At 39.5% G+C, this 24,359-nt stretch overlaps 4 protein-coding genes across 4 annotated transcripts in view; 3 read left to right on the forward strand and 1 right to left on the reverse strand.

Annotated features, from left to right (window-relative positions):
* Nucleotides 1–24,359, reverse strand: part of LOC133837250 (IDLSRF-like peptide) — a 72,146-nt gene that overhangs the window by 45,615 nt on the left and 2,172 nt on the right. The window contains exon 2 of the mRNA XM_062267935.1: nucleotides 21,609–22,501. Within this exon, the coding sequence (XP_062123919.1) occupies nucleotides 21,609–21,765 (157 nt within the window). The 5' untranslated portion in view covers nucleotides 21,766–22,501. The remainder of the gene's footprint in view (nucleotides 1–21,608; nucleotides 22,502–24,359) is intronic.
* On the forward strand, nucleotides 736–1,252 carry LOC133839519 (uncharacterized). Its single transcript, XM_062271117.1, has 3 exons — nucleotides 736–844; nucleotides 907–997; nucleotides 1,061–1,252. The coding sequence occupies exons 1-3, from the start codon at nucleotides 765–767 to the stop codon at nucleotides 1,250–1,252; spliced, it is 363 nt and encodes a 120-aa protein (XP_062127101.1). The 5' UTR covers nucleotides 736–764.
* On the forward strand, nucleotides 2,052–3,552 carry LOC133839529 (uncharacterized). Its single transcript, XM_062271128.1, has 2 exons — nucleotides 2,052–2,076; nucleotides 2,353–3,552. The coding sequence occupies exon 2, from the start codon at nucleotides 2,362–2,364 to the stop codon at nucleotides 3,550–3,552; it is 1,191 nt and encodes a 396-aa protein (XP_062127112.1). The 5' UTR covers nucleotides 2,052–2,076; nucleotides 2,353–2,361.
* On the forward strand, nucleotides 5,017–10,244 carry LOC133837257 (uncharacterized). The gene is made up of 4 exons (XM_062267943.1): nucleotides 5,017–7,263; nucleotides 7,613–8,250; nucleotides 8,530–9,429; nucleotides 9,490–10,244. Exons 1-4 carry the CDS (start codon nucleotides 5,337–5,339, stop codon nucleotides 9,745–9,747), a joined length of 3,723 nt encoding a protein of 1,240 aa, XP_062123927.1. The 5' UTR covers nucleotides 5,017–5,336; the 3' UTR covers nucleotides 9,748–10,244.

Below are 24,359 nucleotides of genomic sequence, written 5' to 3' on the forward strand. Positions count from 1 at the left end.
TTGACAATTCTGAATTCATAATATGTAATATGTTTTTTGCGGTTTTTTGCGTAATTTGAATTATTAGGGAGCAACATTTTGATCAGAATTGCAGAACTGCTAGAAGTGTGGCGTAAGCAAGGAGCTTTTGCGAGAAACAAAATGCCATATACACTTTCATAACTTGTTGATCTTGCTGTCCTATTAAGATTACTTGCGTTAAACCCTGAAAAAATCGTCACTTTTCGCAAAATGATAAACAAGCCCTTGGTCAAGCCTTTGAGATTTTTTTTTTCTTGAATAACTTCCATATTTTTTATCCGATCTGGACCAACTTTGCAGGACGCATTTGAAATAGGACATTCATCTTGTGTTCCAAAATTGGGGTCTCTAACTTGAAAATTACTTTAGATATTCGCTTTTTTTCAATTTCTGTGGGCGTTGACACGCCCACTTTTTTAAAATACCTTTCTATAGTAATAACCTTCATTATACAAGAAACCTGCATTCAAAAATCTTGTTAATTTCAAAAATTTTAATTTTGGCCACAAAAATGGGTCAAATTCAACATAGTGCACTGTAGCTTTCTTGTTATAATTTAAAGCCTATCTATAATATAAGTCTTAATTTTTTCTTTTTTCCTCAATTGGGGATTTCATTTCATGGCACCAGGACCTGTAATCAACCATGAGTGATACAGGGGGGATGATGTCATCGAAGTAAATGGGGACTCCCCATATAGTCGGGCAAAGTTACGCGCTTCAGCTCCCTTTGTCAGGACCTTGATGACGACCTTTAAACATAACATGACAAATGAGCAGTGGACAAAACTGAACATGTTCAGCGAACTCTTGGAGAGCGAGAAGTACTACATTTTGCAACAAATGATCATAGTTACAATACTAATCAAATCTCCTTCCTATATAGCATGTCGTCGGCGATGTTTGCGCGCTGTATGGAGTCGAAGCTGACAAATATTGAGACGAAGATTAACAAACTCAAGTCCAAATATGAACCTGTAAGTAGATAGTTTATCGATAACATCCGACTTGCTGAACTTATTATTTCATATCGTTTGCAGTCATTGCATCCTACGGAGGTGATCGTTATAGATGACGAACAGCCAAGTACTTCCACAGCAGCGTGGCGTAATGCAAATGGAGCCAATAAAGGTAAGACTCAAGAGGCTAGCACTTGTGCAGTGCTGCCAATTTGGATTTTTTCCCGTCAAAACTGGCTTTTTTTGAAAGCTAAATGCGGGAAAATTTTGTGAATTGCGGGAATTGTGAAAAGCGGGAATTCTAGCTTTTTTAGAAATTCTGTTGGCTTTTTCCCAACTTTTTTTGTGTTGTTAACACAAAAGTACAAAAAGTACAAAATATGGAAAAGTGGCAGATTTACGATGGTCACTTATAAACAATTCAGAAAATGTGTTGGCGTATCGATTGTTTTCTCGAAATACGCTAATTTCATCACTCGCTTAGTGTTTCCATTTCAATTTGATCAAGTGGGCCAACATCAGCTCACAACAAATTTTGATCTTTAAAGATTCTGGTGAAAACCGGAGATTTTTTGAGTTGGCAACTGTGGCCATCCAAATATTGTGTTTGCCCTGGTCATACGCGATTTCTAGCTATTTGCCAGGTTAACCAATTTAAGGAATGCATTCTAAGCATAAGTTAAAGTATTAATTTCAAGCAAAAGATATACTCTATTCATTTTTATTGTAATATAGAGAATCGGATTGTGACGGATGGGAAAATGCTGCGTCGACTATGAAGTGCCTATAAAATATCTACAGATGATAGGCACTAATATGTCATACGCAAATGAGACAGACTAAGGAGATAACGATTAAATAATGCAAATCTTTATCTTTTAAACAAAAATGAACTTAATAAATTGTTATTTTTAAAGACATTTTTTCTCTTTTTTTTTATACATTTGTTTTTAGCTTTTTTTTTGGATTTTTTAATAATTTTTTTAAGCTTTTTTCTCTATTCATTCCGTCAAAAACAGCTTTTTTTGCTGGTCAAAAGTTGGCAGCACTGCACTTGTGCAACTGCCACTTCAAGTACCGCCGCCAAGACGAATGCTGTCAACGGAATATCAAAGAAGGCGCCAGCAGTTGCACCTAGGAAACCAGTATTCGATGCTAAATCGCCGGCAACGTTGCGCCATTCAAAGACTATGGCCCCTGCTGCTAAGGCGCCAGAAAGTAAAAACAAACCTTCTGTGCCGGCAGCTAAATTGCCAACGCCACAAACATCAAATCCAACAAATTTGGAACCAAAGCGATGTGCTATTCTACCAGAACCAACGGCAACAAACCCAAAGACAACAACAGCTAAAAATGCAGCTGAGGAAGCGCAGCTAAAAGAGATGTCAACTGCTGTCATAGAAACAATTCCCTTGAACTTTGGCTCAATTGCGTCACAAAAGTGTCGTGCAAATCCACCAGCCCCCAGTCCTGAGTTAATAACTGTTCAGGATGACCTGTTGGAAAGGAGGTCGACTGCTGCCACGATTGTTGATCGCGAGCCTGAGCGTCTTGTAGCAGCAGAGATTTCGGCACCTAAGCCTGACCTTGAGCGTCGCTCGAATCCGCCTAAACCGACAAAACCAAATCTGGGTCTCGAACCCTCACTTGCTGCCCTATTGCCCAACATAGACTCGTCGATTGGCAGCAGACGCGTGGATTATGTGCGTAGATCTCCAAGGAACACACAAACGCCAATGCATCCAACTTCGTTGACCGATGCCACGTTGCCCAAGTCGACAGTTTTCGTGAGACGACCAACGGTTGTTCCCGTTCCAACAGATGATGCGAAGACTCAGCGCCGATCGAGTCTTCCGGCACCTGCTGCTTTAGAGGAGGCGCGCAAGAAGTTGGCGGCATTGGCGGCTACACCGGAAACAACACCTGCTTCACCATCTGATTGCACTGATCCACGTGGTCGCAGTGGAAGCTATGCCACCCAAATACCACCCAAGGCAAGTGTGTCGCCCATCCAATCCAGTGCGAAAGGTCCGACGACAAGTTGGCCCCGAAGGAAGAACATTCCAGTTAAGAAATTTCCATTACCTCAGTCCATTCCAGTGATTGGATCACCCAGCGGTAGTTCGGCAAAGTCAACGACTCACACATCGCCGCCAACTACAAAATCGATCCCGGCAAACATCAACAACAACAGAAAGCACAATGTCAATTTGAACATGCCGAACGCATTGCATGGTTCAATCAATTTGAATAGGGCACCGAGTCTGAATAACCTGTCGCCAGGTAATGTTGATGGTTTTGCCAACGGATTTAATAATGGACAAGAGGATTCTAGTACTCGACGCTATGGCAATCTTAACGGTGCGGGCTCACGTGATCCACGTCGTGCTAAATGGTGTCAGAGCAATGGACTCCTACAGCAGCAGCAACCTCAACAACACCCCACAGGATCACAGTATTCACCACAAGGTAGCGGCAAACGGCGTGGAGATCCATCCGGTTGGCAGACATCCAATAATCCAGGCAACTACAGCAGCTACAATCCCGGTGGCACGGATTGCCAATGCCCTTGAGGGGCATTGGATACACCGCCACCGAGACTTGTAGCACGATTGAACATAGGTCGGTTGTTGTAGTTGAAATTCGGACATCCGTTGATAAAGTGACTGTTGTTACAAAAATAAAGCAACGACAACTGGATGCGGCGGCGGCGGCAGAAAAAAAGCGAAAGCAGCAAGAAGCTGAGAAGCTGCTAGACGACGGACAAGCAGTTGCGGCACCATCCCGCATTGAAAGCGTTGAGGTGATAAGAGGTCAGAATAGTGATAAAACCAATACGTGCGAAGAGTCGATCAACGTTGACAATAATAATAATGAAGAGCAAAGCTACAGCAAGTCAAATAAAACAAACAAATCGAGTAAGAGCCATAAAGTGGCAAAATCAGTTCATTTTGATAAAGAAAAATCGGATAGTGCGGAAAAAGTACCTAAAAGCGATAAAACAGTAGATAAAGAAAAAGCGGACAAGTCGAAGAAAGTGGTTAGAGTCGATAAAGCTGATTTGGATAAAACGGACAATTCTGACGCAAAACATAGTTCGTGTAGTGCGGCGAAAAAAAAGAAATCCGAAAATAAGAAAGACGAGGATGTCGACGAAACGTCCAATAAATCTGAAGCACAGGAAAAAGAAAAGACAAAGCATTCGAGCAAAGCTAAGAGCCCAGCAGAAAAGTCTAATTTGAACGAGAACAAGGAGAAAAAGAAACCGACGGCAGATAATACAGACAACGTTGAAAATGAACCACCAAGCGTGGTTGAAACTCACAAGCAACAATCAGCGAACAATGGAACTTTTGGTGGTGTCAGTCTCAATTACGAGGATCTCGTTGACCATCGACGAGAACAGCAACAGCTTAACTCTAATGACAAGGTGACGGCTGAGAAAATTAAAGTTGCGCAGTCCTCGCAGAAACGTGTCAATAGAAATTTGGCCATCATGTTTGAAAAGACCAGCGACAATTGCAGCATTTCAACGCAAAATATTTTGACTGGCAAGCAGCAAAGACCGCAGTTGAGAATCTGCTTTCACCACCGCCCAAGAAGAGGTCAAGACGCAGTGAGCTGGAAAGGCTCAACGATGACATTGCCCAAATGTATTATGCAAACGATGTGATTCGCGCCACCGGACGTCGGGCATGCTCCGCTCAACGACGCGGGAGCAGCACAAGGAGCAGTGTTAGTAACAGCACTAGCGCTGAGTTTGCACCAAGCGCTTGATTGTACGTCACAAGAGTAAGATTGCAAAGCTTAATAAAAAGAAACAGTCGCCAAAATCCAAGACGAATCCAAAAGTGCGCATAAGGCCGATCAGCAACAATGCCAAGACGGAGCCCCCTGAGCAAGCCAACAGTCAGTCAGTGACTGCCAGTAAGATGCCACCAACTCGACCGGACGAGGAGCAGCTACTTGTGATCCACGAGTGCAAGCTCGAACAAAACGAGTATCTACAGAGCTCTCCTCAGGCTGAGCGAGTTAAAGGCGCTACGATACCACCTGCAGAGGCAGAGTCGGATTCAGTGTAGACGTAGAAGTAAAGCTCGATGTGGACGACACTTCATCGCCAAAGCTGGAAGTATCAATTACTATATCGGCGACGCCAATTCCAAGGGAATTATTGGCTAATGAGAGCGATGCGGAAGAAGATCCATTATCAGCAGTTGGAGAGTTAATACGGAACGTAGAGCAAGAGGAAGAAGCTCAACAACCGGAGCCCGAAAAGGAAGAAGAGCAGCCGCAGCAAGTGGAACAGCAAGTAGAGCAACAAGCGCAAGTCGCAATAGAACAGGCAGATGAGGAAATGTCAGAGTCGCAACCGGACGGAAATCAAGACTTGGATCAACAACACACGTCTGAACAGAACATAGAGCAACAGCAGGTGTTAGACGTGGACGTGGACATGGGCGTGAAACAGAAACCGCATGTGGAGGAACAGAAGGAAAATGAATTGGAGCCATATGAAGATGAAGAACTGGCGTCGGAGCAAAGGCGTAAGGGTTCCCGCAGCAGCAACAAGTCACTATTCCGCAACTTTAACAAGATTTGCAATAAGTTGAAGAGTCGCGGAAGTCGCTCCACGGGCAACACCAATAGCATCGGAAGTGCTAGCGGCAGTAACATCAAGGGCAAACCCTCAAATTCACCCGACCACAGCTCCCTCGAAAGCGAAGTTCCCGAACTAAATTCCCAACCTGAAGTGATAGTCGACCTGCCATCAGCGCCTACGGTATGGCCATCTGAAACCGAAGTAATCCCCATACAGTATATGATTTGTGTGCAGAATGCTGCATTCCGTTTGCGAAGCTCACCGACCCTGAAGCTTGCATATTATTGCCGAGTTCCAGACTGCTTATTTCTCTTCTCGAATGAGATAGAAGGTCTGGAAAATCATTTTACACGCAGTCATCCGTCGCTGCGTTGGAACGGCAGCTGTACTGAGTGCAGTCTACCCGTCAAGGAAGTGCCCGATAATTTGAGCATTCGCGAGGAGCTGCGGCATATGGTGCTAGTGCATGTGGATGAAATTGGGGCGCTTAAGCCACCAGAGCCGGCTGTTGAAGTTGCGCCACCAGAACCTGTGCTGCCCAAGCTGCGTGTGAGTCGTTTCACGGAAGATCGTCTAGTCCCAAAGGCCGAACAAGCAATCGAAATCGAATCGGAAGCTGTGCCCCGAGAACCCGTTGTTGAGAATACAACGCTTAGGAGTTTGTTACTCGCCCAATCGCGTCTGCCAAGTCACCAGCAACAGCAGCTGAACGCCGCCGGTGTCGGAGAGTTTCCATGCGCCAAGACACCGCCAACGACTGTGGATGTGCCCGATGTTATAAATCGCGACTCGGAATTGGGACTCCAAATCAATGATGTATATAGTCTCGCCGATACATCCATTCCTCTCATAACGGGCGTGACGGTGCCATTACCTGTCACCACTAATGATGACTACGTCATTACCCAGAGCCTTACCCAAAACTATGAGGGTCCCATTCCGACGGAGATCAACATATCTATTGAACCCCGACTGACAGGTTCACCACCAAGGAAAGATCGCACACAAATCGCTGGCAACCGATTCCGTTGTATGGCGCCCAATTGCAATTACTGCTCCCACACAGTAATGTGCATACGGGAGCACATGAAGTTCCACAGTTTCAGTTTCGGACCGAAGAACTATCTGCAATGCTCCTATTGCAGTCATGTCGGCAAGGATGTCGATGAATATGTTCAGCATGGTGTTCTCCAGCACGGTTTGGCCAGTCGCGAGGAGCTGCAAGAACCCAATGCCGACGAGGTTGAGTTGCCTATTGCGCCGGCAAAGTTGCCGGTAGCTGGAAGACAAATGGTGGTCAAGCCACTCTTTCACTTTGTGCGCAAGGAGGTACGCTACAAGTGCGGTGTACCCGACTGTGGCCAGCATTTCGACACAGAGCTGGGGTTGAGCCAGCATCTGAGCACTCAGCACAGCTACGGAGATTGGTTTAAGTGTCCGCATTGTAACTATGAGGATCATTTACTAATACTGGAGAAGGTGCTGGAACATTTGAAGTATCATAAGCGATACGTTTATCAATGCGGTGCGTGCCGCTCGTTTGCGCCTGAACGCTCCATAATCGATCACCATATTCACATCAAGCATGCAAAGTTGGGCGATGATGTGGATGTAATTATCCATAAGCGTGATGATTTGATAATGCACACCAAGTTATCGGAAGTTCGATGGTTCAAGTCGTGTAAGTTTATCTAAAATTACAATAACTAACTAAATATGCCAAATACATCTACCAAAAATATATTGAAATTTTGCACAAGTTTGATTTATTATACTTAAAGTTGTACTTGATATAACGAGAACGTAACTCGTCATATTGTTAAAATATACCTAAAATATAGTAAACTTAATTGAATATACTAAAAGATGTATTTGGTATATTGCGAACATAATTTGTCATATTTTTTTAAAAACACCTAAAATATGCTAAAAAGTTCCAAACGTTTGATTTTTATATAACGTAAAAAAATGTGAAAGATACAGTCTAATGTGCTTTGTCTCATACAATTTACCATCGTTGTTTAAATTAGTGTATCAACCGCGCACTTCGACCGATGAATGGTTCTGTAATCTATGCCACGCTGTGCTCGCCAACAAGCATCAGATGATTGGACACACGGCGGTAGCACACCAGCGTATGTATCAGTACTGCTGTCCGTATTGCGAATACGGCTGCAAGGATCTCATGAGAATCGTCAATCATATACGTCGTAACCATGCCAGCAAACGCATCCAGCCGCTGCGATGTTATCTGCGCATTAAGTGCAAAAATCGCCAGGCAGGTTTTATTTGCAGCACATGCCATGCGGCGACCTACACCTTATACAAGATGGGCAATCACTGTCTGCAGATGCATTTGAATCGCTTTCGGTACAAGTGTCGCCACTGTGACTTTGGACATACTAAACATCGCCCCGTCGCCGTTCATATGACGCAGGAACATTCCGGATTGCCAGGTCTACCCATTCAGAAGTTCGATCGCTTGTCCAACGACATGCTTGACGATGACTTTTGGAACATGGCCCAAAAATTTTCGTCAAAGGGTCACGTTGAGCCACCTGAGGCAATCGCTTCCAATAACCATGCACAGGCCATTCAGATCTTTGAACCCATTGAGTTGACGTCGGATGAAGAGGATGACCTAACAGATAACGCTGCATCTGCTCAGGTACGTTTTTATGATTCTACATTTATTACTATATTTATCGGTATCGATAGTAACTGATAACTATTTAGTTGGGGGCTTATTTTATAGCTTATTTAAAGAAATTATAAATCAACGAAAACAGTCGGCCAAATTCAATCGATATCTGACTACTATCGTTATCGATAGTAACCAATAGCTGTTTAGTTGGATGCTTATTTTATAGCTTGTTTTATTAATTAATAAAGTTTACCTAATCGACATATCGCTTTCTCTCTCTCTCTCGCTCTTCCTCTCTTGCAGAAGCAGTACGAGTTCGCGTGCTCGCATTGCACAGAAACGTGTCACAACATTGACGAACTAAGATCGCAACACTGGGCGATCAAACATCCCGACCATCCCTTCTACTTCTGTGTGCAACCGCAGCTGTGCTGTCCGGTGTGCTACGGCTTCAAGGGGAGTGCCAAAGCACTGCTAGAGGAGCACTTTCCGAATGTGCATCATCGCCGCACGTTGGTGGCCTGCGATGTGCGTCAAATGCGCGAATGCGGCTACTGCGACAAGACGTATAAAGAGTGGCCAGAGTTGGTGCAACACATGACAATCGAGGCGCATCTGGCCAACGATCTAAAGAATCTAACAGATGGCGAACTAAACGAACTGATCGAAATGGGAAGCACCAAAAACGAGTATTATCAATGTAATCTGTGTCGGGTGTTGATGCCATCGAGTGTGGCAATTGCGCAACACGGAACCGTGGAGCATTCGGATGCAGAGGAGACATTTAGCTTTCGACTGGTGAAGAACACGATCATCTATCACTGTTCGTTCTGCATGTACGCCTCAGTGGATGAGTTGGAAACGTTGCGTCACATGCTCGATCATTGCAAACGCTTTGGCACCTGCCACTTGTGCGCCGAGCACTTGAACAGCGGCTTCGATGAGTACATACAGCACTGCTATTCGAGTCATCGCGATCAAGTGGATAACTTTGATGTCATTTATCCGTATGATGATCTGAAGAAGTTCCTCATGCAGGTGCTGTATCAATTCCAAAACGGACTCATCATCAGCAAGAGCAGCCTACGCGACACTCGCTTCAGTCACGAACATGTCATCCATCAGCTGTACAACGAGCTGCGCAGCAAGGCGGCCAAGCCGCCAATACCGCGAATGCTTTTCAGTCAGCTGCAGTCACGCAATGTCACCGTCACGCTGCAGTTGAACACAACGACGACACCGACAGCGATGCCTCGGATTTAGCAACGTCGCAAGACATTTAATCACAACCATCTGCAGCAGCTCACACAACAACAACACCAACAGCTAGCGGCGCGTCAACAAACCCAACGTAATCTGGCAAACATCTTTTACGGGAAAATTAGCAACTCCTTCCCAGCAGCAGCGGCAGCTAATCCATCCGACTTCGTCGACGGGCGTCGCTCCCCAAGCCGCTGCCCATTCTGCAACGCATCGCTAAGCGACGCAACACTTATGTGGACCCCGGACAAATGTTTTTAGCCAAACGTCCTTGTTTATATTAGACTTGAACTTTAAACCGAATCAAACCTGAAACCATCGCCACATTGATCAACATTGTCATGGTTCATAAAACCAAACTTTATTTTTTTTTAAGAGTTCACACACACTCTTGTTAATACCTAATAGGTGTTTAATATCGTATTTATAAGTAAAGTGATATATGCTCAATTAATATGTTATACATTGCGCAACAAATTGGATAGATTATAGATATGTTCGGCAGTTTAAAACCCTGATTGGAACAATGGAATAAGTTATTATTATTACTTTACGAGCATACTTTGTCGCTTTCAATATGTCTTGTCTATATATAATGTTATGCATAATACATCTATGTTATATATAGACGAGACACACTTAAAACTACAAAGTTTGGTCGTCATAATAGTAATAACTTACTCCAACATCAGGTTCTCAACTGTCTAACAAATCTATAATCCACATAATTCGTTGCGTAATTAGATTATGAATCAATCTCTAATTGTAAACACATTTTTTTTATATAATCATTTGAAACAATTTTGTAAAAAGCGTTGATGTACGAGGGTGGGCTGATAAATAGTCGGCCTAACAAAGAAAAAATTTTTTTAAAAATTCGTAAATATTTTATTCGATTAGTGTTTTCTATTAGCTGATTACTGTGAAAGTTTCATGTGGTTTTATCAACACCGGTAATTTTGGCGGGACTTTTAGCGCATTCACTTTTGCATTGTCGTCAACATGAATAAAATCGAATATCGTGCTATCATAAGATTTCTGTTTTTAAAAGAGAAATCCAACGACGATATTAAAAATGAGTTAGACAAAGTTTATAAGGATTCAGCTCCATCGTTTTCAACAATAAAATATTGGACTGCTGAATTTAAACGCTGGCGGACAAGCATTTTTGACGATGATCGCCCGGGTCGTCCTAGAGAAGTGACAACACCAGAAATTGTGGATAAAGTCCATGGAATGATATTGGATGATCGCCGAATCAAGCTGCGAGAGATTGCAAATGCTCTAAACATTTCTCGGGAACGCGTTGGAAACATTTTACACGAATTTTTACACATGAGAAAGCTTTCGTCAAGATGGGTGCCGCGATTGCTCACAATGGAAAATAAGCGCAACCGCTTGCACATTGCGAAGGAGAGTTTGGATTCCTGGATTCATCACCATACACCAGAGAGTAAGGAACAGTCAAAGCAATGGATTTCAACTGGAGAAAAAAAGGCAAAGATCGGTTTGTCGGCCATCAAGGTGATGGCAACGGTTTTCTGGGATGCCCGAGGTGTAATTCATGTGGATTATCTGGAAAAAGGCAGAACAATTACGGGAGAATACTATTCCAATCTCTTGGGACGATTTGATTCGGAGCTGAAGAAAAATAGCCGCACATGGCGAAGAAAAAAGTTTTGTTTCACCAGGACAATGCTCCCGCTCACAAGAGCGTTTTCGCCATGTCGAAATTGTGTGAATTGCACTACGAAATTCTACCCCATCCACCCTATTCTCCAGATTTAGCACCCTGTGACTATTATTTATTTCCAAACTTAAAAAAATGGCTTGAGGGTAAGAAATTTCATTCAAATGAACAGGTAATCTGTGAAAAAACGCCTATTTTGAGGACCTGGACAAATCCTATTTTATGGAAGGTATTGGGAAACTGGAGGATCGGTGGTCCAAGTGCATACGTCTAAAAAGAGATTATGTTGAGAAATAAAAAAGCAAAATTTAAAAAAAAACGTATTTTCTTTGTAAGGCCGACTATTTATCATAATCGTATCATAATTAAGAATTACTCTTGAATTTTAAGCCCTTTCTTAAATTATCAATTCATCTATAATCTATATAATTCGTTGAGTAATTAGATTATGAATCACTTGCATTATTAGATCTCCCATATTTCTGCAGCTCTTAAAGTGACTCTTATAAAGGCCTGAACAAGAGAGTGCATGGCAAGTTTCCAGAAGCCATTTAACAAACAGCAGCACTATTAAGGCATAGTACGTGTTGCATTTCTGCATCTACTCGTACTTCATCTTAACCGCAATACGCCTGGCAGCAGCTGCTTGCTTCTGCGGCACAGATCCCACACACAAAAGTGCCTGTCGACACTTACCACAAAGCACACACACACACAAACACACATGCACATAGAGGAGACATGGCATCCACAACACGATAATTCCCTCGCCAACCACAACAAGAATGGGGAACAACAGCAGCTGCAGATGCAGTTGCATTCGAGTGCAGCTATGAAAGGCATTGCAAATGCCTGGGAATCCTTTAAATTGTCCAATATTTCTTTTGCTAGTCAGCATAGTCAGAGGAGATTGGTTTATTAAAACGAGTTGTGTCAAGCTATTTGCATCTGAATACCCAAGTGCATTGTACTATATATTGCGAATATAATGTAGAGCAAAAAGTGCCAGAAGAATACGCACACATACATGAAAATAAATATGTTATGAAAACAATAGTTGTGAATTTGCAAATGTTGAAGAATTCTTTAAAAATGTAATCTCTTCAAAAAAAAAAATTATATAAGTATCTAATATAAATAGTAATAAATAGATAACAATCATTAAAAAATATACATTTTAAAATTTCTGAAAATCTTAGAAAACGACAAAAAACAAATAAATAAAAGACAAATAGAATACCTTTAAAATATAAATTGTCTAAATTACTGAAATAATGCTAACTTTCAATTTTTAAAAATGTAGGCCAGTCAAATAATTTACAGAGTAAAATGTTGTCGAGCTGACTCTAGTCGAAAAAAATCATTATTGGAAGGCTCTTAGCGTTGCTTTTGCTTTTGAAGTCCGCACACAAAGTTTCTCGTCTATTTATTTCACTAATCTCAAACCGTGTTGCAGCGTCGATCAAGTGCAAACGTGGATGGAAATGAAAGCAACTCGTTGCAGGCAACATGCAACCCGCAGGTGAGGAGAACTTTTTGCCCGCCTGTCGCTTTTGAAAGCCAATGCCAGGACGAGGTTAAAAGCGTAAAAGTTTTCTATTTCAAGAGCATGGCAAACTGAAATCCTGCTTATGGACTGTCATAAACACCTGCCAAACAGCAGCAACAACAACAACAAAACTGCGGCGAAATTAATAATAGGCTGAACACACGCTGCACATTTGAAATGTGTTTTGTTTTGTTTTCAAGCGACGGCCGCACACATGCTGAAATGCATGCAATAAATAATTTAAATCTATTCTCGCCGCCACAAAAGCCACAAAATCGAATTTCGATTTCTATAATTTGGCCAATTCACGAACTTTATCCCACTGCAATCAACTCATCCATCGATCTGTGTCTCTTGTGGTTAGCGGAGTGACAGGAAATTGACGCTGAAAAGTATGCTATTGTTTTGATTTCAATTTTCAATTTGATTTTCATCTCATTTTATCAAATATTAATTGCTGTAATCGTGTAATTACATATTCAGCTTTGAAGTATCAATTATTTTGAATTGCATTTGCTTTGCATAAAGCGATAGTATTTTTCCATAAGTCCATAAATTAGCATATACTTTGCATCATTGAAACTAATGTTGAGTAAAGTGTGAGGCATCTATTATTCAAATTACCACAGGGAATTGTTTTACACTCGCATTAAAAATGCGAATCTCACACTATGATGTGCATGCATAACATTACTAAGGCTGATGAGCTAAGTTGCCGCAGTAATAATTAAATAGTTGCCATAGCAAAAGTTTGCTGGAAAGTGCAGCATTTAAAAAAAATCTTAAATACAAAATGCGAGCAACTAATTAGCAGCGCTGCAGATACCTTGAAAATTACGTATACGCAGCCAACTTTCCGGGCGTAAAGTTACCGCGTCCAACTGAGAAACCTAATTAAGCTAAAAAGTTGCCAAGGTGTAACATGAGTGAATGCAAAACAAAACTGAAAATGAAAATGAAAACGAAAATTATATCAAGTCATAAATTACGTGAACAAACAGCGAGCTGCTGACAAGAAGGCAAACAAGCAAAAATCAATTTCGAATGAAATGTAACAGCAACAGCGAAATCCAAATGCTGAATGCATTGAATATCTATATACTTAGTCCACACCTGAACGTGTTTTGTTGCCTTTCCGGTTATGTCAGGTCGATGGTTGAGGGCGTTGAGGGCATTTCAACACCATAACATAGTATGGTATGGTTATGTGCAATATGCAATATTGAATTGCTTTTAATGCTTGCAGCTAAATTGGATATTCAAAGCCAGACGCAGTCAGATGCAGCCACGAAACGCCACAACAGCAAAGGCAAGGCAAGGACAGAGAGGCACACCACAACATCGAAGACCAAGAAACCAAGAACTTGGCCAAGCCACTGAATGTGCGCAAAAGTCACAAGTGGATCTTGAGTGCAAATGCTGCAAATGGTCTCAACTAAAGCGCATCTGCATCTGCATTTTGTGGTTATAGTTTAAGTATCTTTTAGCTGTCACGTTTGCCGCCGAGACTGTCATTCCTTGAGCTCAGCTGGCATTACCAACGGTTTGGCTATATGCCAAATTGGATTTTTATATCCATTCTTTTCAACGACTGTCTGCAAAAAAAATATATGCATTAAGGGCGAGAGCACAATACAATATGCAAATGTGGCATTAAAATAGAATAACTCTTATTTATACTAGATGGCTTGAATATGAAATTCTGATAAATAAAATGCATTTCCACGATGTTTACTCAATTGTCAAGGCTGCCTTAATGTCATGTCTATTACGGTTAGAAGGCACTAAGCAGGCAGATTGCGGAGCAGAGTAAAGTACTAAAAATCGTGAGTAGTCTGAGAGCTACATCAGCTCTCTTTTTTAGTCTTCTTCATCTTTAGCTACTTGAGTTTTTACTCAATCATGCCTACTTTCCATTTCCTGCTGCAAATGATCAATTATTATCGCGTTTCGCTTGGCATATTGAACTTGAGTTTCGAGCAGAAGCCACAAATCAATATGACACGCCCGCAGCTTGTCTGTTGTTGTTTTCCATGTTTTTGGGGGCGAACCGCATTTTCATACACTTTGGCTTAATGAAAAAGCCATGTTACACCTGCGCTATTTTCGCTGGCCCTGGCCCACGTTGCGTATGAGTAATGCATGAAGGTCCTCAATGACTGGCTTAACCAACGCGTCGTGTCGCGTCGCGTTGACTGTCTTGCTGACGGGGTCTGTAGGTGTTTTCTGCATATTTAATAAGTTCTTTATTTTTTGTGCGCGTGCTAAAACTTTAACGGGGGCTGAGCGAGAGGGTGTGTCGAGCGCATTGTAAGTACACGCACACACACACACATATTAAATAGAAGAAATGTGAAAAGTGAAAAGCGAAACAAGAAACGCGAACTCAGCAAAGTACAAAAAAAAAGGAAAAACACTTTCGCTTGAATCGCTGTCGGCAGCCCGTAAAATTGACAAGCCGTAAAAAGCGATACATATATAGTAGATATGTATATGTATAGACATTTTTGTAGTTGCTATTGTTGTTGCTGTTGCTGTTACTGTGGGGGAGCGAGCAACAATTTGGTCTGCATTCTTTGTGAACCTATAGACCATCGTCAAATAATATTACGCCATAAAAAGCGCGCATTGTGGAAAGTAAAAGCGAATATTTTAGCCATTTACTCGCAGTTAGTTATAGCTGGCTGCCTTCGGCTCAGGCTCATTACCATTATATGTACAAGCAATAAAAGTATGCATAATGTGAATGCTTAAATAGTTAAAGGACCTCGCAATCGCCAGTCGCAATATTCACGTTACTACGTCACTGTTTATATATATAAAAGTCTTCAACAATATCTGTATCGATTCAAGTTGAGTCACAAAATCGATTTGAATTGACCTTTAGCCTACAGTTGGGGTCTTTATTTTGTTGACAATTGCAACTATACTAGATAAACTTGAAAATTTACATTGTGGAAAGACAAGTTTGTCCTCAAAGTATAAAATGAATTCTTAGTAAACAGTGAAGGAATTATTTGATAACATTCTTTCTGCTGATTATTTGCATTTGCAAATTAAAAATTGCAAATATTTGTACATTAATTGTTCATCGTAGAACTAAAAAACTATTTTCTATATCTAATATAATAAAACGTGAATTGTTATGTTAAAAGCTAAATTGTGACTTTATGTTAAGCCTTTTATAATTGCAATATTTTTGAGGGTTGTCATTTTCGCAGCTGTGTATATATAAACTGTTTAAATATATTTCTAAGTTAAATTTAAGCATATTTCTAAAACTATTTTTTAAACTGAAAGCAGCGAAGATCCACTTGCTAAGCTTCAAAGCCATATTAGACAACATTCCCAAACAATTGCTTCCATTTCTCTTCTAGTCAAACCTTCAAGCGCCACAATTTTTGGCCCATATCTGTGACCAAATTAAAAGTAGTTTATGTCTCTTAATTTCCATATAAAATGAGAGCGATATGCGTTGCCTATTAATCTACATATGATTGGGTTGTGTTGTGTTGTCGCTGACAGTTATTAAACCCTGCGACCATATGGCTGATTGGCATGCGCTGCAAAGTCGTTATGCCAGTTGGGTCAATGTTAACGCGGCGTATGCGTAACGGAAAGTTGTCGAGCGAAATGACGAGTGGTGGACAGAGGGTAGCAAAGATATTTGCATACGCATATCTAATAAATTCATAGATTTGCATATCAATGTTCCAGTTTGCACAAAATTGGCAAGCGGGCAACAAATCACTCCTGCGTTTGCCTAATTAAACTGTCAACGTAATTAAATTTATCACATTTATGAAAACATTTGCCAAAGAATGTGCTGTGTGTTGTTTATCTTCGACTAGGCTGCCCGCTGGCAATTTTATAACAATGGAAAATTGCTTGCAAATGGCTTTGACAGTCGTGGTAAATTTACTAGTTATTTTACCCAACGTTTAGCTTGAAATTTATATTGTTATTATTTATGTCCTCAGGCCCACAAATTGCCCAAACACTAGAGGACGGATACGCTTGGAAAGTTTTGCCTAGCAATAACAATAAATATTTTGCAAAAAGTTCTCTCTCGCATGTAGCAACAGGATGGGCAGAGTAAGACATTAATTTCCGAAATATTTCTTTTGTGCAAGTTTATGTTATTTGAGAGGTATTTGCAAATACTTTATGATTTGGTTTTAAATTCGATTGGTTGGCAATTTTAATTAAAATTGCGGCTTTTACGGAGCTTGTTGCATATTGTAAAGCTTAAATGAATAAAAGATATTGAACATGCAGAGCGTATTCAATCATTTTTTAATTATTTATGAAGAACATTGCACATATGAAGTAAAAATAACAAAATATGTTTTGAGGCAACACAATATTTCGTATACGTAATTGAAATGTTTGATATAAATATTGATGCAGTAAAGTAAATGCGATATAATTTTGTTGATACTCTGCACTACCCAGAACATGTTATGCATACGCGATGTGTTACATTGACTGCACATTTTACACATTACGCATACGCAGCGTGTAACATTGACTATGAACTTTTTTGTTTGTAAAGAGTATTCTAGCTTGTTTTCTCAACTAAATTGCGATTACTTGTCTATTGTATACTCAATTAGGCATATTTATTCAACATTGAACTAAGTAAGCTCTTATGTTTGTTATTCAGCGACTAATTGATTTCCGAACATGGTGATTATTTTGGTAACAAGCGAAAGCAAATGAAATTGAAATTGACGTCGATGGCGATGGCGATGTTCATATTGCTAGTAGTTTTGATGACGCCATAAGACTGTCCATTGATGGCTTTCTCTTCATTAGCCAACTGTATTCATGTCGGGTAATTTTTGTATTCTGTTTACTAGAGGCGCAATCATAGTATCGATACAATCGTATGCTATGTAATTCAATTAGAATTCTGGGAGTGCTTCAATCAGAAAATGCTACGTGAAAGCTCGCTGTGAATTATGTAATATTTAATTTATTTGTTGTACAAAGCAGAACAGAGCAGAGAACACAGAGAAATGGGGCACATAATTCGAGCATGTGAGTGCACTCGGGTGTATTTTCGTAAAAGCAAAGCGTCAACAAATGGCAAACAAAACGTAGCATACGCCAAGACGTTCGCTGGAGCGTGCCACAAATGCTAATGCAAATGCGAAAGCAAATATGAAATACAAAACACAAAACGCAAGTTGGCGCTTGCCGCTTGCCACTACCACAATGGGGCATTATATTGGCTTACAACATTTCGTGCTGGCATTGAAGCCTCGTTGCCCATTTACGTGATCGTTTGCCACCACAGCTGCGGCTGCTGCCTGCTGACTGCTGCCTGCTGCAGTTGCATGCCATTCAAAATGAAATCTCCATGGAAGCCAAATGGGGCACACACTCTAGCACACCACATCAATGAACCCCAAAAATGAAAATTGTGATTATAAACCCAGCATTATGCTGTATCTACTACCACATGGCCACCTGTGACCTTTGACCAAAGAGGAATCGAGCTGAGCTGCAGTTTTACCGCCATCAAGTTTATTAGTTTATTTCCTGCACAGTTGAGCGGCTCTTCTAATTTGATTAAAACTTTTGGTTTGCTACGCTTTGGGAGTCGTGAGCGACTCCCGAAAAACTTGGGCTGCTGCTGTCAGCTTATTGTGCTAATGTTTCGAAATTAATTTTCTTGCCCAAGCAATTTTCCTCTTTTCTTAATATTTTCCGTGGTCTTTCGCAACATGCTGCAACTTGTTCGCTGCGTGCCTCATTAGGTATAAATAAGTACAAAACCCCAAAAACTGAATTCGTGCCGCGCGTAACTTTTAATGGATTTTTTCCACCTCTCTTTCTTCCATTTAAGCGCACCCAGGAAACGGGAAGAGTCAAAGGATTGGGCACGTTCTCATTAGAGGTTCATTCACAGCCATGTTATCAAATATGACCGCTCAGCGATTTATGTTTATTGCTCTTTTGCCGTCATAAATTCGCTTAACTCTTGAAATATCTTTTAAGCTAGCTGTGAAATATTTTCCCCTGAGGTCAAATTTATTGAAATTTTAAGCGACACCTTTTGTGTGACACGATAATCGGCGTGAAATCAACTCAAGTCGATTGCCCTTTCACTACAAAAGCCACTTAAAAACTAGTTTCAATCAAGCATCGCTGAGTTGCTGACACATAACTTGGTTGCATGCAGTAACCACTGAAAGTGGATAACGTTGCGGCAATTATCCAACCATAAAATCAAAAAAATGGAAGAGGAAAAGGAAACTCTATTAAAATGTCATGCGGTGCTTTGTAATATCCGGAGCTTTTGTTTGCAACAAGCTCAGTTCGCTGCACAATTATTAACTGCCATGAACCAGAAAAGCAAAAAAAAAAAAACGTGAAAAACTAGAAATTATGACCAGAACCACGTTCGTTAGTGGCCACGTCAACGGTGGCCAGTAAGGCGGCCAAAGCCAAATGCCACAAATACAATAGCGACCGACAATGACCGCCTGAGGTGAGTGATGGACACCGTTGAAGGAAACGTTGACGACACAGGCCATAAAAAAAAGTAAAAAAAAATAACACGGCATACCGAGAGAGAAAGCAAAGCGAACGAACTGCAGGAAAATGCTTTCAGCATTAACATCTAAGCATCGCACTATCCCATCAAACTTAGACCACAAGTTGCAAGCTCCGTGTTGCATGATCCAACACTGAGTGCATTTTGAAGTTTCCGGAGTTGTCAAGTAACTTTGAGTTTGGGATTAGCGATTTCTAGTTGGCCATTCAATTATTTCCATGTAAAGTTCAAATACAAATATGAAAAAATTTATTTTCGAAAAATGTAAATTTTTTCAATCTTTTAGAAAAACAATTTTTATTGTTTATCAGAAATTTCACTAAACCTATATTGACATTTTTGTTTCCAGTAGAAAGTAAAATTTTCGGTAAAATGAAATTACAAATACATTAAATAAATATTGACAAAAATAAACATTTATTTTACCTCGACAGACTAAAATATAGCACACAGCAATATATTTTATTTTTCATCTAACTGAACTGAAATTACTTGTATGATATTTGTATAGAAATTCAGCTTTGCTACAAAATCTCAACACAAGATTTTCTCTATTTTACTTTGATAATTGAAAATTCTAGCAACAAATTATAGTTTTAATCTGAGATTTATCTCAAATGAAATTGAAATTTAATCAACAATTTTAATGACTTCAAGTTTGGTGTAAAGCTTAAATACAAATATGCAAAAGTAAGTTATCAAAATTAAAAAGTTATTTTACATCGACAATTTAAAACATAGCCACACAGTATCACAATTTATTTTTAATCCAACTTAACTGAAATTGTTTCTATATGTATAGCAATTCTTAGACCTCAGCTTTACTGTATAATCTAAACACAAAGTTTCCAAAGTTAGTTCACAAATATATCCACACAATTTTATCTATTTTATTTTGGTAATTGAAAATTCTAGCAAAAAAATTACATTTTTAATTGAAATTTTAGCATCAATTTTAACGACTTTAAGTTTGCTGAAAAGTTTTAATATAAATATGCAAAATATAATCAAAAAACACTTCCTTATTTTCTGTTGACAATCTGAGCTTCTAGTAGCAAATTTTAAATAAATATGTTTGTACAATATTTAATGACCTCAACTATGCAAAGTAGTGTTTCCTGTGAAGCTGCAAGTCTTTACCCAACGGACATACTTTTGCATTTTTTATGCAGAGCAGAAATTATGGCAACTGCATGTGACAGGTGAAAAAAAAAACTGGAATTTACCAACTGAAGTGTGTAATGCAACTAGAGTTGCTGTCAAAACGACGACTGAGCTGACCTTTAATATTAAAAATTATTAATGCTGTCTGCTCATAATAATTGTAAGCTTTAAAGTTGTTGACTGTGTAATACTTTTTAAAAAATAACTGAAATATGTCAGACTTTCTCTGTGATCAATATAACCTATTGTCAACAGTTACAGGGTATAAAAAAAAGGTTTCGTTTGCTCGTCATTTGAATGAAATTGGAAACAGAATTAAACATGACTGCGACAGATGCAGTTGGAAATCTGATAATTGCAAAAATTGAAGTATCCATATAAGAGAATAATTGGATTTAACAGCGAATTTAAAAAAATATTGCAACATTTTTTATGCATTTATTATTGAAAACAATTAGCTGACTATTTATACATCAATGCACGATACTTATTTAATACATGAATTATGCATAAACAATGCAGTTTTCTCCATAACAAATTATTACGAATGTTCAACTTTAATTTCAAACTCTTATTGCAGTTGTTTTACGAGTCGACTGGTGTTAATTTAATTATATAATAAATAGTTCCGTAGGTAAAAAACAACTGCGGAAAATTCCAAACAGTTAACGGAGAGCAATTAAAACCAAGCACAAATGGGGCACGAATGCATTTGATCCGCGAGAACTTGGCTAGTTTATATAATTGCAAAAGTTCATTTTAAACACGCAAACGTTAAATATTTGCGCATTTCGTTTGTGGAAAATATCCTGGGAAATATTTAACTTGCAAATGCTCTACAATAGAAAGCTGCTCATAAATAGATATATGATAAAAAGTGTATAAATTAAAAATAATTAATGTCCTGCATACGATTTTCACGCACACACTTTTGTATTCGAAAACTAATTAACTAATTTAATTTATGCCCAATTAAATTTGATCAAACTCAAAGCGTATTATCGCCATCAATTTAATTACGCAATTAGTATTTAGTTTCCATTGCTTTCGCCATCGCAGTTCGCCTAATTCATTTGCAGCCAATTATGTAAATTTAGTGACAAACAAAAATACGTAAATGGGAATTAATTGAATTACATTAGCAATGCACTTACCATTGCGCTTCTCAGATGGATCCGCTTTATGGCCATACAATCGACTCAAATCGATGGCACTCGCTGTTTTCTGGAGCAACAACAGCGACAGGATGAAGGTGGGCCAGATCGAGCGTCGCTGCTGCTGGTCCATGGTCAATGGCATCGAGGCGGACATCCTGCTTAAAGCACTCGCGTTAAGATTTTCTATTCGTTTAGTGTGTGTCTCTCTCTCGATAACTACAATTTTATCTGCAGTTCGTATCTATAACTGAGTCGGAAACAAAAATCGAGGAACAACTTTGTTTTTTCCAACGCGCACGTTTGCCGCTTTATTCGAGTGTTGTGAGAAAGTTTTCTAGTTAGTTTGCGTTCTGTGTTCACCGCCCCCCAGGCAGAAATCTGTGAGGAGTGGATCAGGGGTGGAGGGAAGCGAGAGTGAGTGGGAGATTTTTGCTTCGCGTCACGACCGCGTCACTCTCTCACTTGCCACTTGCCACTTGGAGTGTTGTTTCTTTCCTTCTTTTTCTTTCTTTGCTGCTGCTGCCGGGTTGTGATTGAATTATTGTTGGCACTTCTGCTGCAGTATCTCTCGTTAACGTTACGTGGTTCTATATAGTATATATATATATATATGTATATATAGTTCGCTATGCTAATCGCCTTCTAATGGAGTTATACGCACCAGAAATTAGCTTGATTCTTAAGTTAACTTTTCGTTACGTTGATTCGATTTCTACGCGTTTTATTTCGTTTCTACTACAAAGCAAGAAGCTACAAACCGTTTGGTTTTACTTTTCTAAATATTTTCGGTTACGGTTTCGGTTTCGTTTTTCGTTTACAACTTAAAATCGAAAAGAATTTGCAGGCAAACAAATATTATGTTTTAGTCGACTTTTTTACATTTTTCTACACTGCAACGAGAAGATAGAAAACAAATGTATTTTATTAATTAGAAATAAGTAGTCAAGTCATATATGTTAAAAATTCGTTTTGGATTATGTTTCCTTCTCTTAACTTTAATTGAATAGTCTCAATAACAGCTTCATTTTATAAAGCTACTATCGCGCTGACTTTCATTAGCCCCTAAAAGTATGCTACATTTTGTAACAAATTTGATTGAATCCTTGAAACATTTTGAAACCAAATCCAATCCAGTTGATCATTGTTCTTATAAAAAGTATTAATTCATTCATGGTCATAAAATTCATATCGTACAACAGATTTAAATTTGGATTTTCCCTTTCCTACATTTAAAGTGTTTCAAGACTTTGGTTTACTTTCCCCTAAAAGTATGCAACATTTACTAACAAATTCGGTTTAAAGAATGAGAGGTTGAGAAACCTTCGTTTTAAAAGTATTTAGCCAAATAATGTGACCATAGAGAATAAAATGTCAAGTTTAGTTTTGCTAAAACAACTTGAGTTAAATGCTTGGCAACAATGAGAAACGATTGAGCAGCAAACTGACCACAAAGCGCACAAAAGTGTGGGTAAACTGCTAATGAGAAGAAAAACAAAATGATAATATCATTGAAGTGGGGCAAAATAATCAGAGATAAATAGGGGCAAAGAGAAAAAAGAGAGCGAGAGAGAGAGAGAATGAAGTGCAATTAAAGCAAACTCAATAATTAAGAGCTAAGTACAACAAACATGAAAGTGAACAAGCGTATGCCTAATTAACACAATATGAACTTTCACACCAAATTTTCACTTCACACGCGAATGACACACACATGGCATACACACACACACACACACACAAGCACACACACATGTGAAGTAAGTCAAACATAATGTGAATATAGATGAACGTCATACGACAGCAAAGCAATTTACATGGCAATGTCGACTAATCAGCTTAACAAACTTTAACATCCATTTTTTATTTTTGTTTTGGGTGCTACGAAAAGTTGAACAACCCTTTTGCCTGTTAAGAAATGTGGTAAATACACACACAAACACACACACACACACACACAGTTGCAGATTCACATGTGTGTATATGTAATCCACTCGGGCCATACTTGAGCGCGTTTTAATGACTCTCTGGAGCACCCAAAACACATACGCAGCAATTCCAGCTAAAGGAAATTGTTTGAAAGCAGCCAGCAAGTAATGAAAGGGAGCCCGAAACCAGACCTTTAATTATAGCCAAGGTAAACCTTTTTTTTGGCTCTGTGTTGTTGCCTTTCTCACAATTTTTGCTTTTCGCTTGAGCATTGCTTAAGAGGCAAAAAAAAGCATACCAAACCGGACACAACTTTATACAAAAGTCAAGCTGGCTGAAGGCGAAAACTTTTACCATACTTTTCCGGGGGCAATCAAAAATGTAGCTCAATTCCTCAGCAAAGAGATGGGCAAAACTTTGTCTAAGCTTCACGCTCCTCAGCACTTCTACAGCTTCTACATAAAATACACAACCAAAAAAAAAAAAAATGATAGAACATCAAGAAACACAAGCGACAGCATATTAATTAGTCACTTTTCCTTTTACTCTACTGAAGTTTGCCCAGCTTTTTTTTTCGTTGTTTGCCTTTTTTGGTTGCGTGGACATTTTTGTTGACTTTAAGGAAGTTAACTTGCTAAACATTTAGGTTGCCCTTGGACCGGCGGCTTTTTAACTGTCAATGTTGATGTAGGCCTTGTCTGGCCAAGGCAATAACAAAACGGTAAAAAAAAAACCCCTTTTCCCACTGCTCTAATTAAAGTGCGGGAGAAGCTAAAGGAAGAAAGATGAGCACACAATGTTTGCTGGAATTTAAATGAAAAT

Source organism: Drosophila sulfurigaster, chromosome 2R (assembly GCF_023558435.1).
Source record: "Drosophila sulfurigaster albostrigata strain 15112-1811.04 chromosome 2R, ASM2355843v2, whole genome shotgun sequence".
Lineage (NCBI taxonomy): Eukaryota > Metazoa > Arthropoda > Insecta > Diptera > Drosophilidae > Drosophila > Drosophila sulfurigaster.

Bases quoted from the DNA above. Each gene is read 5' to 3' on its own strand.
- LOC133837257 (XM_062267943.1), top strand. From the start codon at position 5,337: ATGTCAGAGTCGCAACCGGACGGAAATCAAGACTTGGATCAACAACAC. The intron at 7,264-7,612 runs GTAAGTTTATCT...TGTTTAAATTAG, and splicing joins AGTTCGATGGTTCAAGTCGT to TGTATCAACCGCGCACTTCG. The intron at 8,251-8,529 runs GTACGTTTTTAT...CCTCTCTTGCAG, and splicing joins ATAACGCTGCATCTGCTCAG to AAGCAGTACGAGTTCGCGTG.
- LOC133839519 (XM_062271117.1), top strand. From the start codon at position 765: ATGACGACCTTTAAACATAACATGACAAATGAGCAGTGGACAAAACTG. The intron at 845-906 runs GTACTACATTTT...CTTCCTATATAG, and splicing joins GAACTCTTGGAGAGCGAGAA to CATGTCGTCGGCGATGTTTG. The intron at 998-1,060 runs GTAAGTAGATAG...TATCGTTTGCAG, and splicing joins TCAAGTCCAAATATGAACCT to TCATTGCATCCTACGGAGGT.
- LOC133839529 (XM_062271128.1), top strand. From the start codon at position 2,362: ATGTCAACTGCTGTCATAGAAACAATTCCCTTGAACTTTGGCTCAATT.